At 34.0% G+C, this 13,541-nt stretch overlaps 1 protein-coding gene across 7 annotated transcripts in view; it reads left to right on the plus strand.

The window, feature by feature from the left end:
* Window positions 1–13,541, plus strand: part of LOC149779168 (spectrin alpha chain-like) — a 125,054-nt gene that overhangs the window by 83,391 nt on the left and 28,122 nt on the right. For all 7 annotated transcript variants that reach the window (XM_089939732.1, XM_089939735.1, XM_089939737.1 and 4 more), the window contains 6 exons: window positions 5,163–5,311; window positions 8,461–8,650; window positions 9,082–9,185; window positions 9,499–9,661; window positions 11,284–11,368; window positions 12,262–12,446. In XM_089939732.1, coding sequence (XP_089795858.1) covers window positions 5,163–5,311; window positions 8,461–8,650; window positions 9,082–9,185; window positions 9,499–9,661; window positions 11,284–11,368; window positions 12,262–12,446 — 876 coding nt within the window. The remainder of the gene's footprint in view (window positions 1–5,162; window positions 5,312–8,460; window positions 8,651–9,081; window positions 9,186–9,498; window positions 9,662–11,283; window positions 11,369–12,261; window positions 12,447–13,541) is intronic.

Raw genomic sequence — 13,541 nt, forward strand, 5'->3', positions numbered from 1 at the left:
ACAACATGTGGAGTCTATATTCGTATGAATCTATTTAGTTTGTTTCAGTGCAAAGTTCTCATTGTCAACTTTGAAAATTGTCACCTGTTGTAAACAGAATTCTGATATTTTTTACTTGAATTTTTTTGCAAAGAATTAAAGAATGTTGACTTACCTTTGTGTATACTAATGACAGACTGGTTTTCAGTATATGTTTGTGCCATGACTATCATGTGTTCATGTTTAAATTGAGTGTTAATACTTATTCAGGTAATCTAATATCAAGCAAATTCATAGAATAAAATTCTTAGCTCCTTTTTTCTGAGATATACATGTATCATCAGTAAAGTTAATTCTATATTAGTAATTACTTTGAAGATATTCAAAAAAAATTATTGAAGATATTTCTAATCTTTCATTATAATCAGGAAATATAGACTTCAGAGTGCTTTAATTTTTCAACATGAATACAATTTTCTATGTCAAGTTCAATATCAAGAGCTTTTGGTTTTGGTAGGTAATTAGAAATTGCTTCACCCATAAAACAGATTTAAAGAAAACTTTACTAATGAAATAATTGCACAGTTTGTCTCAGGATCAGATGACATGTGTTTTTATGAGGTAAAGTTTGTACATGAATACTTTTATAGGTATGCAAACAATCTGTCATTCGGATACTATACACAAAGGTCAGTTTATAAAAATTCTTTGATTAGCTGTGTGTCTATGAAGTAAATTATTCAGCAGATCAGTTGATACAGTTGGTGTTTGACTTGTATAGATAGATGTTTGATTAACACTGGAATGTTTGCGAGTTTTCTCTTTCAGTGTGTGACAGACAACCTTCTTAACATTGTCCAGGAGGCTGAATCAGGGCTTCAGTGGAGTACATACTCCAAGAGGCTGAATAAGGGCTTCATTGGAGTACATACTCCAGGAGGCTGAATCAGGGCTTCAGTGGAGTACATACTCCAAGCAGTCAAGTCAGGTTTCTGATGGAGTACATATTCCAGGAGGCTGAATCAAGTCTCTGATGAAGTACATACTCCAACAGGCTGAATCAGGTCTGTTGGAGTATGTACTCCAACAGGCTGAATCAGGCCTACAGTGGAGTACATATTCCAAGAGACTGAATTGGGCCTCCAATGGGTACATACTTTAAGAGACTCAATCCAGTCTCTGAAGGAGTACACACTCCAAGAAGCTAAATCTGACCTCCAATGGAATACACACTATTCTTATAAATATATTCTTTAGAGTGTTTTAGTTGTTACATAATAGTAGTTGCAAATGCCCCATAGTGTACTAAACTACAGACTAACACAAGAAAAATACACAAACACAATAAATTGTATTTTATGAACAATTTTCTGTTTTAAATATTATTTTTTTTGTGCATAATTTCAAAAAATGTATTGACTTGGATTTAAGAAAATTGCTAGATTTGTATTAGGTTGCAGTTGGTGTAAAGATATTTTTCCAAGTTTGTCAGTGTATAACCATTATTTAACTGTGAACATCGTGGACTCAGGTCGGTATTTGCATTATATGCTGGCAGATAATGATCCATGCTATTATCATATATATACCGGTATTCATGATTTGTCGGATTCAACCCCATTGCTTGTTACGATTGATCAGTAATGCAGGCACCATAAAACCAGATCTGGGTCTATATTTATGTGGTTGAATCAGATTAGGTTGTGAGTCTATATGGTAGTTTTACTTGTAATATCAGAGACCTAATCTGCTAACAGATTATACAATAGCAGGTCTTTGTCGTTTGGGTGCATGTAATTCACAGATAAAAATGGTAGTTCAACTTATATGTTGATGTTCATTGGAACATATTTAAACTTGGAAAAAGAATTTATTCCAAAAGAATTTTAGTTTTTAAATCTTGGAAATTGCTCTTTTTTTCCCCAACTGCATGTCTGAAAACACTATGTTGATCCTTCAGAATTTTTTAAAACGATTAGATTCTGTAAGTTGTATTATAGACAATAAGATCTTAAAAATAAGTTGTTTAAGATGTATGTGAAAGAAATGGTATTGTTTTTAAAAGATTTTGGACAACTTTGATGAAAACTAAATATTTTTACTTTTCTCTAATAAAAACAGAGTCAAATTTTGAAAAAGTAAACTATTGTTTGATATAAACAACACTATCATGGCAAGTGGACTCTATACAGCATGTAAAACTAACAATTTTTTCAGGCTAAAGCATGCTCAGCGTTGCACCTAGTTAATACTCACCGCTGTATAGATTTTAGACTGCATTTTAGTGCATCGTGGGACATTTGCACTGGTTGTGGCAAAAAAATAGCCAACAAATTTTGCTAGCAAACATACTGTATGTATCCGTGTAAAATGCACATACAACTACAAACTAAATAAATGTAGATCTGATATTGGATAATAAACTGGCAGATTGGGGTCAGTACTATTTCTGTGTAATCAGAAGTTGAATGAACAGCGTTGATCTTGCTTGGCTGGTACATCATACAACAGAAGATCCGCTGTTTGTTGTTGAGTCTGTCTTGGTGGAAACTCAACATTGCAATCACTTTGGCAGACATCCATAATACCACACCCAAGATTAACATTGGTGTTTGTAACTCACCTGGCATAATGCAAGGTCAGCTTATAGTATAGCCCTGTGTCCATCAGCCATCTGTCAACCCTTGCTTGTAAATCCTATAAAGCTTCATTTGTGATGAGATTTTGATAATTAAAACCTCAGATTAGTTTAATTAAGATTGGTATACATATCAGTGATGTCATCTTCAAGCTGATTGGCTAAACTTGTAAACACTCGGCAAGTTATATTTCTGACATTTAAAATGTGTGCTTTCAGGGTTAGTTTCTCGGGTGGGTTTTCTTATGAGTGACATCCATACATATTAATGAAGTCATCTTCAAGCTGATTCAGCATGTGAACGCAGTAGAAGTTATGTTTCAGACATTTAAAATGTGAGCTTTCAAGATCAGGTTCTTAAATTAGTTTGATTATGAGCTTCATACATGCATATTAATAATGTAATCTTGCATCCGATTGGCTGAACTTGTGAACACTCTTCAGATATCTGTTGTGCAGATTTTCTATACATCGTCAGGATCATAGAGGACTTTAGTTATTTTGCAAGGTGCGTGTATATAAAAGTTGGGTAATGTTGCTTCTGATTGAGCCTGTGAACATTGTAGACGCCATATTTCCAATAGGCCTTGATCCAATTTTTTAAGATTATGTCAAGATCTTGGATGACTTTAATTATGAATGAGATCCACATATTTTCATTTACATGAGGTTAGCCTGCATCTGATTGGCTTCACTTGTGGCCATTTTTTCTGATTTGATTTTGATTTAATTTGTGTTGTAAGCTTATGTCTTGAATTCCTTGGACTAGTTCATTTATGAGTGACATCCGTGTATTAATGATGTGATCTTGCATCTGATTGGATGAGCTTGTGAACACCTGGGAGACCAGAATTAAAAAAACAGACTTTGATCAGACTTGCTCATCATCAAGTTGAGTTCAATTACAACTCACGTGTATTAAGGCTAATCAGAATTGGGAATTGAAGGCACAATCTTCTGGTTTGAAGTTAAATGCATTACCCATTGAGCCATATCACACAATCTTCTGGTTTAAAGTTAAATGCATTACACATTGAGCCATATCACACAATCTTCTGGTTTAAAGTTAAATGCATTACCCATTGAGCCATATCACACAATCTTCTGGTTTAAAGTTAAATGCATAACCCATTGAGCCATATCACACAATCTTCTGGTTTAAAGTTAAATTCATTACCTATTGAGCCATATCACACAATCTTCTGGTTTAAAGTTAAATGCATTACCTTTTGAGCCATATCACACAGTCTTCTGGTTTAAAGTTAAATGCATTACCTATTGAACCATATCACACAATCTTCTGGTTTAAAGTTAAATGCATTACCTATTGAGCCATATCACATAATCTTCTGGTTTAAAGTTAAATGCATTACCCATTGAGCCATATCACACAATCTTCTGGTTTAAAGTTAAATGCATTACCCATTGAACCATATCAGCTTCTTTGGGTGATTATTTCAATTGGTTTCCAAGTGTTAAGGACAGGTGAAATGCTTCTGGGGCAGGGGTGGGTGGTAATGACAGACCCAGGTATCCCTGCTAACTGCACGCATTAACTGTTCTTTTAATGCCCAGTATGTATATGTACTGTTTAGGGTGTAGCTGTGAGCAGTTTAAAAGTTCTAAATCAAGGCCTAGTCCCAAGGAAAACAAGAAGGATCTATGAGGCAGTGCTAATTGGATGTTTGCAGTTGCATAAATGTACGGTAGCTGTCCATGACCTCTAGGACCCTATTTTACTAACAATACACTAGATTTGTATGTTTATTGTGAGCAACTTTGGCCAGTGATGTTTTTCTCCCGCCAAAGCTTATGAAAATTCTGTGCATTACCTTGACATCAATTAATGATTTGGGTGACAGGTTTTAACAGTTAGCCATTGTTGCTCTTCAAAACCTGCCAATGAAGTAATTTTTGCAGGTTTAGGTAGTTGACTATTCCAGGAAGTTGAGCAGTATCGAAATATGATTTGCAGAGGAAAATTGAGGGATAAAATAGGTGTTGGGTGTTGGGATAAAGTGGGTGCTGGGTGGATGACATTCCAGAGTTCATGCTGTTTGAAGTTGTAGTGTATTTACTGATAAATACATATCTCTTTATTAATTTAGATGCATAGTATTCTTTGTCTTTGAAAAACTGTTAATTTGATATAAAAAAAACATTACATTTTTCTCTTTATGAAGAATTTAAAGCCATATCATGCATTTTTAAATTTAATTTTTAATGTTATTTCAGTCAGCGAGTAGATAGCTCTCAGAAAGACTTTCTAAGTTGCCTTTTTTATATTTCCATGTGTTGTGTATTGAAAACAAATCTTATTTAAGCTCAAAAGTTTAGAAAAGGATGTTTGAATCATTTGTCTTTGTCAATTTTTATTTACTTTCATTTTCATATTTATTAAATAATCTTTTATTTTGTAGTGTTGGTAATGTGAACAGTGTGCTTGCCAAGAAATGTCTTTGCAGCAGTAATATGTCTATATTTGAATGGTGGATTCAGTTTTAAGGCTGACATTAATTAACATTCCATTACTGATATTTTACAGGAACACCGAACAGAAATTGATGCTCGCTCTGGGACATTCCAGGCATTTGAGACTTTTGGACAACAGCTTCTCCAGAACCAGCACTATGCCAGTGAAGACGTTCGCAACAAGCTTGAGGAACTTGCAAAGGCTAGAGAAGATTTGGAGCAGTAAGTGTTTTTAAACTTTTTGTCATTGATTTGGTTTCAACACCATTTCTCAATGCATGATAGGCTATACATGGCAGCCTGTATAACTGATGGAGGAAGAACCTGGGAAAACCCCAGGTAAAGGTAGATTTGGGGACCTCCCCCTCTTAAGAAAATTCTGGCAGCATTTGTTTAGCCACCTGAAGCTCCCAAACTTTTTGTTAACTGTTAAATGCACTAAATGTACTGTTAGTGATGTAAAATAATTAAAATGCCAACTGTACTGTTAATAATGTCAAATGTTAAATACACTAAATGTACTGTTAATGATGTAAAATAATTAAAATGCCAACTGTACTGTTAATAATGTCAAATGTTAAATACACTAAATGTACTGTTAATGATGTAAAATAATTAAAATGCCAACTGTACTGTTAATAATGTCAAATGTTAAATACACTAAATGTACTGTTAATGATGTAAAATAATTAAAATGCCAACTGTACTGTTAATAATGTCAAATGTTAAATACACTAAATGTACTGTTAATGATGTAAAATAATTAAAATGCCAACTGTACTGTTAATAATGTCAAATGTTAAATACACTAAATGTACTGTTAATAATGTATAATGCTAATTTTTCTATACACTAAATTTACTGTTAATCATATTGAGGATAAATAAAGAAGAAAAGAAGGACTATGGAATTGAAATTGGGAAAGACAAAAGGAGCCTTGTATTTAGGGAAAGACAAAAGGGGTCTTGTATTTAGAAAAAGACAAAAGGGGTATTGTATTTAGAGAAAGACAACAGGGTCTTGTATTTAGGGAAAGACAAAAGGGGTCTTGTATTTAAAGGAAGACAATAGGGGCCTTGTATTTAGGGAAAGACAAAAGGGGTCTTGCATTTAGGGGAAGATAAAAGGGGTCTTGTATTTAGGGAAAGACAAAAGGGGTCTTGTATTTAGGGAAAGACAAAATGGGTCTTGTATTTAAGGGAAGACAAAAGGAGTCTTGTATTTAGGGAAAGACAAAAGGGGTCTTATATTTAGGGGAAGACAAAAGGGGTCTTGTATTTAGGGAAAGTTCCCCTTTACAAGCTACATAGCATTTTTGTGTTTGGAATAATCCCTTTCAAATTTTGTTTTGTGGGGAAAAAACAAATATGATCATGGCCCCATACCCTTAGTACTTTTATATTCAGGCTCAAAGTTCTAAGTAAGTGATATTGGGACTACAGTATATAATATACTTTTAATGAGGAACAAAGTAGGAAGTGAAGCTGGAACTACAGTATATAATATACATTTAATGAGGAACAAAGTTTAAGTAAGAAGTGGTACTGGAACTACAGTATATAATATACATTTAATGAGGAACAAAGTTTTAAGTAAGATGTGATACTGGGACTAGAGTATATAATATATATTTAATGAGGAACAAAGTAAGAAGTGATACTGTGACTACAGTATATAATAAACATTTAATGAGGAACAAAGTAAGAAGTGATGCTGGGACTACAATATATAATAAACATTTAATGAGGAACAAAGTAAGAAGTGCCACTGGGACTATATTATATAATATACATTTACTGAGGAACAAAGTTCTAGGTGAGAAGTGATACTGGGACTACAGTATATAATATACTTTTCTGACCAACAAAGTTCTAAATAAGTGATACTGGGACTACAGTATATAATATACATTTAATGAGGAACAAAGTTCTAAGTGAGAAGTGGTACTGGGACTACAGTATATAATATGCATTTAATGAGGAACAAAGTTCTAAGTAAGAAGTGGTACTGGGACTACAGTATATAATATCCATTTAATGAGGAACAAAGTTCTAAGTAAGAAGTGGTACTGGGACTACAGTATTTAATTATGCATTTAATGAGGAACAAAGTTCTAAGTAAGAAGTGGTACTGGGACTACAGTATATAATATCCATTTAATGAGGAACAAAGTTCTAAGTAAGAAGTGGTACTGGGACTAGATTATATCATATACATTTAATGAGGAACAAAGTTCTAAGTAAGAAGTGGTACTGGGACTAAAATATATCATATACATTTAATGAGGAACAAAGTTCTAAGTATGAAGTGATACTGAAAGTCCAGTATATAATATACATTTAATGAGGAACAAAGTTGAGCAACTTTTATAAAAGTTGTATGATCCCAGATTTTTTCCTCTGAGAAAATACATGAAAATATTTGTGGATATAGAACTTGACAGCAAGTTGCATGCTCAGATAAGTTCGAGATATAGCATCTAGCCTTGGCTTCATAAAACTTCTCAGTTCAAATATGTACTTAGCTTAAATTATGAGTGGTTAGTGATGTACTGAGGGGCTTTATAATGAGGGCGCTTAGTATACACAGAACGCATTATCTGGATGAAGTTTGCTTGTACAGACTTGCACCTTTTTTCTGCAAAAAAATTAAATCACTAATTGACTAAGAATGATGTTTGATTATTTAACTTTTACTGAAATTCAGATATGTGCATAAAGATCCAGGCATTTCAGGATCACTAAAACAATTCATAGGTTTTTGTGCATTTTCTTGCACTGCTTTTAGTTGACTTTTTATCCCCAGGTAAGTGTTATCATATAGAAATATACAGATAAAGGTACCCTGTTGCTAATTGGCCATAAAATAGCAGGGGCATGTGTACTGAAAATAACAATCAAATTTGCACTAATTGAAGATATTAGACTTCTTTTTAAATGCACAAAGAAAAGGTTATTTTGATTAAGTGAATATTGGAGAATATTTATGGCATGTCATAAGTCACTAAAGATTTCCCAGGGTTTTAATATACTTTTCATTGACTTTGTATCATTTTCTTTAACAGGGGTGTTATTACGAGTTAAGGCATTTTTCATTACCTTTTATTAAGAGATGTTGTTACTGCATCATTTTATGTTCAGTCTGTCCCAGAGGTCATAGCACTATAGGAAATTAAAGAGTGACATCATATGGATGGTGTCATAATGATCACACCGTTTTGAGCTGTACAGTAAGCATTGATTTTGCAAAAGCAGATTTCTTTAAAACTGAGTATCCAGACAGCTGATTTACTTGACAGAATATCTTCTGTTGGATCCCGATACACTGGCATTTTAGTGTATATTTACCAAATGTATCTTGTATTTAATCAGAGCCTGGATCCAACGACGCATGAAGTTAGACCAATGTTTAGAGCTGCAGTTATTTTACCGTGACTGTGAGCAAGCTGAGTCATGGATGCAGTCTCGTGAAGCCTTCCTCTCTGGAGACCAAGTTGACAGTGACAACGTTGAAGCCTTGATTAAAAAGCATGAGGACTTTGATAGAGCAATCAGTAGCCAAGTGAGTACAGACATGTAAAATAATGAATTATGTACTACAGGAATGACGAGTACTTGTTGTAATTTAGAAGAAAAAACCCAATTATATGCAGTCATCCTAGTTTCTGATTTTTTCTGAATGACTTTTAGACAGTGACATTAAACTTTTTTACTTTCTGTGTCAGCCTAGAAATAAATGTTAAATCTCTGCCATAAGGGTCACAGCCAGATTTCATCATTGTATACTTTTGTGACCTCACCACAGTAGGTAGGGGTTAAAATTCCCAGAATTTGCTTTATTCTTCTGCATGAGGTAATTTCAAAATTGTTCAGTGATATTTCTGATAAATTCTTTCTTTCTTATTTTCCTATTTTAAGTATGTCAGTTTTTCATCATTTTCTCCTTCCTTCATTCAGTTTTAAAACATAATGGTTTGTTTGTTTGACTTTCAGCAAGAAAAGATCCAGTCCCTTCAAGCATTTGCTGATCAACTGATTGGTCTAGAACATTATGACAGTGAGGCCATTTCTGAAAAGAGGGACCAAGTCCTGGACAGGTCAGTCCTATTCTGATGTTTTCTGTGGGCAATACATGTATAGAATACACTTTTTTATTAATAAAAAAGCTTGGTTGTCCTCTTTTATAGAATCGATGGTCATGATATATTTCTGTAGTTGGCCTTTTTGATGGAGAGAGAGAGAGAGAGAGAGAGAGCATTAAGAATATGAAATCAGTAGGATAGAGAAAACTCTTTGTGTAAAACTTGAAAAACAGAAAGACTAACAAAAGAAACTGGCAAAATTTTTTTAGAATATACATGCAAAGATTTAGTTATAATTTATATGAATATTGTTGTTTCTGGATTATAGATGGACCATGTTGAAAGATGCTTTGATTGAGAACCGGTCTAAGCTGGGTGAAGCACAGACATTACAGCAGTTCTCACGTGATGCTGATGAGATGGAGAACTGGCTCCAGGAGAAACTGCAAATTGCGATGGATGAATCCTACAAGGACCCTGTCAACATACAGGTTAGTAACGACTCTGCATAATGTATTTGATCCTTGGTAGAGAAAAATGTCCCATTTCCATTAGGTCTGTTCCATTCAATTCATACCATGTTTTTGCATCAGGAGGTTGTACACTTACTCCCAGTTATGTCATCTCAACATAATTTGTGATACACCAAGTAGGTGGGTAGGTGGTATTACAGAAAAGGGAAAAATGTAGCTCTGCATTAATATAAATTTTTATTCACTTAGAAAAAACAACAAAATATGAGATCAGGAGTTTGTGTCAGGATTTTAGATTTTCTACCATTAGTCATTTTACAAACCAGTCCATACTGTACAGAGAGAGATGAACTTTTGCGAAAAAGTTGGGTGAGTTTGATATTTGGAGTTTTAAAAAACAGCCAGGACACAAATCATTTTCCCAGTACTTTAAAAAAAGGGTCCATTTTTCTTCTATCTGCTTATGCTCAGGTAAACTAGCAGTTCAAAAACATTGTCCTTTATACACCAATGCATTTGGCAGAAGTTTAAAGTTCTCAGAAACAGGTGTGTTTGGATGCAATCACAAGTAACAAAATGTTTTTCGTATCCCCATTTCAGGCAAAAATTAGAATCCTCTCCAGCAGAGAATGAATTAAACATACACGTTACTCAGCAAATGCACTTTTTTGAAAATATATGCCAGGATACTTTGATTACTCAAAGAGTTCATATAAAAATGATACAAATTTCTAAATCACATCTATGGGTGAGTGCTACACACTGAAAGTACCTTCACTGAGTTCCATGTATGTTTTACTGGGAAATTTAACCTACTGGCTAAAGGTCATGTGAGCCAGGATAGTCATGCATCCTTCATACATTTGTCCACATTTGCTATTTTGGCTCTTCACAAACCATATCCAGTATTAATCACTCTTTAATGATTTTTAGGATATGCCGTACTAAAATTGTGTTCAGGGTGGCTCCCCTAGCAAAAGATGCGGTTTCCATAGCAACTATATGGAAAACCTATTTTCAGCTTCTGCAGAACGACTGAGTCATTTATGGTCAGACTCGTTAGGAATGTTTCTTAGGATATGCTATCAAAATTGACTGCCTCCCTGGCCATTGGTGTGGCTTCTGAGCAAGAACGTGAAATTCTTGTGGCTTGCTGAGAATGGTTGTGCCAATTTTGATAAAAATCAGTAAATATATTTCTTAGGACGTGTTCTACCATAAGTACATCTGGAATGGATTCCTTGGCAACCAGGCGGAAAACTCAGTTTCAGATTCAGTCTTAGATATATTCATTATCATATTGTGAACTTATTTGCTACAGAATTGTGACTGTTCAGATATGTTCACTTCCAATTTGATTATTGCATGAATTGTTACATTATAATTGAGCCTTATGACTTGTGAAATAAGATTAACATCAATCTAATCCAGATCACATGGTACACAGTGTCACCAAAAATATATCAGCAAAACAAAATCTTTTGCTTCCTTCCATTTTCTTCTCCAGGAAATCATAAAAAATTTGCCTTCTTTTTTCTCAGAAGCTTAGATGTTGGAAATTTAAAACAAACTGAATTTTTCTTGTAGTCTAATCAATCAGATATTCAGCAGGAAAAATATTCTTTCATGTTCTTATACAGAGCAAGCATCAGAAACATCAAGGATTTGAGGCTGAATTGGCAGCTAATTCAGATAGACTATCGGCTCTGATAGCAACTGGACAGGGTAAGTGTTATTATTTAGTCTGATTGTAAAGAGTAATCCATGGGTGTCACTTGTCGTGCATCATCGGCACTGAGATCATTGTCAACAATATTAAATTAATGTATTAAAGTGTTTGAATGTTATGTATTGTTCTATTCAAGAGAAACTTAAGTATAAAATATTGTAGAGATGCCTTGTATTGTGCCATTGGGATAATGTTTGTCAGAGTCTGATATTCAGGTTTATGTTGGGGATTGAACCCATGACCTCCTGCATCCGAGGTGGACGCTCTAACCACTAGGCCACTGGAGCAGTTGGTTCATATTCTAGTATGCTTTGATATCCCATCCTTTCTGAATAAGATGCTTCTTTGGTAATGCTGTTTCAGGAAAAACATTTTCATATATTGATAATTATATCTGAAGATGTTTTTAAGTTTTGAATATTTATTTTGAAGCTGTAGTATTTAGCAGAACGTCGAGTATTTAGTGTTAAAGGTAAGAGTGATGGCATTGATAAAGATGGTGATAGTAGTTGTAATAATAATAATAAAATGATTGCAAGAGTCTGTTCCAGAAAAAAGACATTTCAGAGGGGGAATTTCATCTCATTTCAAAAATAAGGAATTTAATGAAGTCAGCAAAGGTATTCAGATATTGTGCAGGGTTGTTTTTTTGCATGTGGGGCAATTAATGGAAGTGCTTTTGTGTTTTTATTTTTTTTTAATTTGTGTAAACCAGCAAAAATTTTATCTTAGAAAAGACTGATAACTATAATTTGATAACACCTGTGATTACTAATGAAATTTCTTGTCTGTGTTGAAAATATGAAAATACTAAGTAGTGTGATATATTTGGTTTTATCATTTAAGAATTGCCAGTGTTTATGTTTAATACGTACTATTCCCTGTGTAGCCCTGATCGATCAGAAGCAGTGTGCAGGATCAGAAGATGCAGTGCAGGCACGTCTGGAGAGCTTGGCATCACAGTGGGAAACCCTTGTGGCCAAGTCAGCAGAAAAGAGTGAGAAACTGAAGGAAGCAAGCAGACAGCAGACATACAATGCAGGTGTCAAGGATATTGAGTTTTGGTTGGGAGAGGTAGGTAGAATTTTCTTTCCCATTTGTGTTGTCAGTTGTTTTCATTAGCAAGCAAGATATTAAAATGGCAGTCTGTTTTATGATGTGTCTTTCCTTCCTGAACAGAGAATAGTAGCTCAAAAGGAATACCTTTGATATTCACAGGAATTGTACCATTCTACAAAAATTGGTGCCCATGATTGAAAAGAAACCAACAGATTAGACCTTCTGAAAGTGAAGCCTTTGGGCATTCATGTTTTGTTATGCTAATTTAACATGTTTATTTCTGTTGGCTGGGTTGGCCACATCAGGCATGGAAGAACTTTGCTTAATACTTTGTTAGTATAAAAATTGAGACTGCTGTACTTTATGATAGGATATAAATTGAGAATACTGGAGTTATTAGGTAGTATAAAAATTGAGTGCTGGATTATATGATAGTATTACAATTGACAGTGATGGAATTACAGTGCAGTATAAAAATTGAGAGTGATGGAATTATAGGATAGTATACAAAATTGAGAGGGATGGAATTATAGGATAGTATACAAAATTGAGAGGGATGGAATTACAGTGCAGTATAAAAATTGAAAGGGCTGGATTATATAGAGTAGCATACAAAATTGAGAGTGTTGTACTTTATGATAGTATAAAAATTGAGAATACTGGAGTTATAAGGTAGTATACAAATTGAAAAAGCTGGAATTATAGGATAGTATAACAATTGTACGTGCTGTAATTACAGTGCAGTATAAAAATTGATAGTGCTGGAATTTCGGGTAGTATAAAAATTGATAGTGCTGGATTAAATAGAGTAACATACAAACTTGAATGCTGAAATATATTGTATACAAATCGAGAATACTGGACCATAGGGCAATATCAAAAAGGGACTCTACAGGATGATGACCAGGTCATCCCTTGGTGACTGGTTATAGATGGCTTAAAGTATGCATAGAATTTTTTGTTTGTTTGTTGTGAATATCTCATGAGTTTGTGCTTGAGTCATTGTAGCTCTCGAGATTTGTTATTGGTAACCTGTTTTGTGACATGGACTGAAATGCCAAGAACATGTTTTCATATTTTCTTGTTTGAAACTGACCACTTGGGCAATTT

This window comes from Sinohyriopsis cumingii, chromosome 17 (genome assembly GCF_028554795.1).
Source record: "Sinohyriopsis cumingii isolate HCF-2022 chromosome 17, ASM2855479v2, whole genome shotgun sequence".
Classification (NCBI taxonomy): Eukaryota; Metazoa; Mollusca; class Bivalvia; order Unionida; family Unionidae; genus Sinohyriopsis; species Sinohyriopsis cumingii.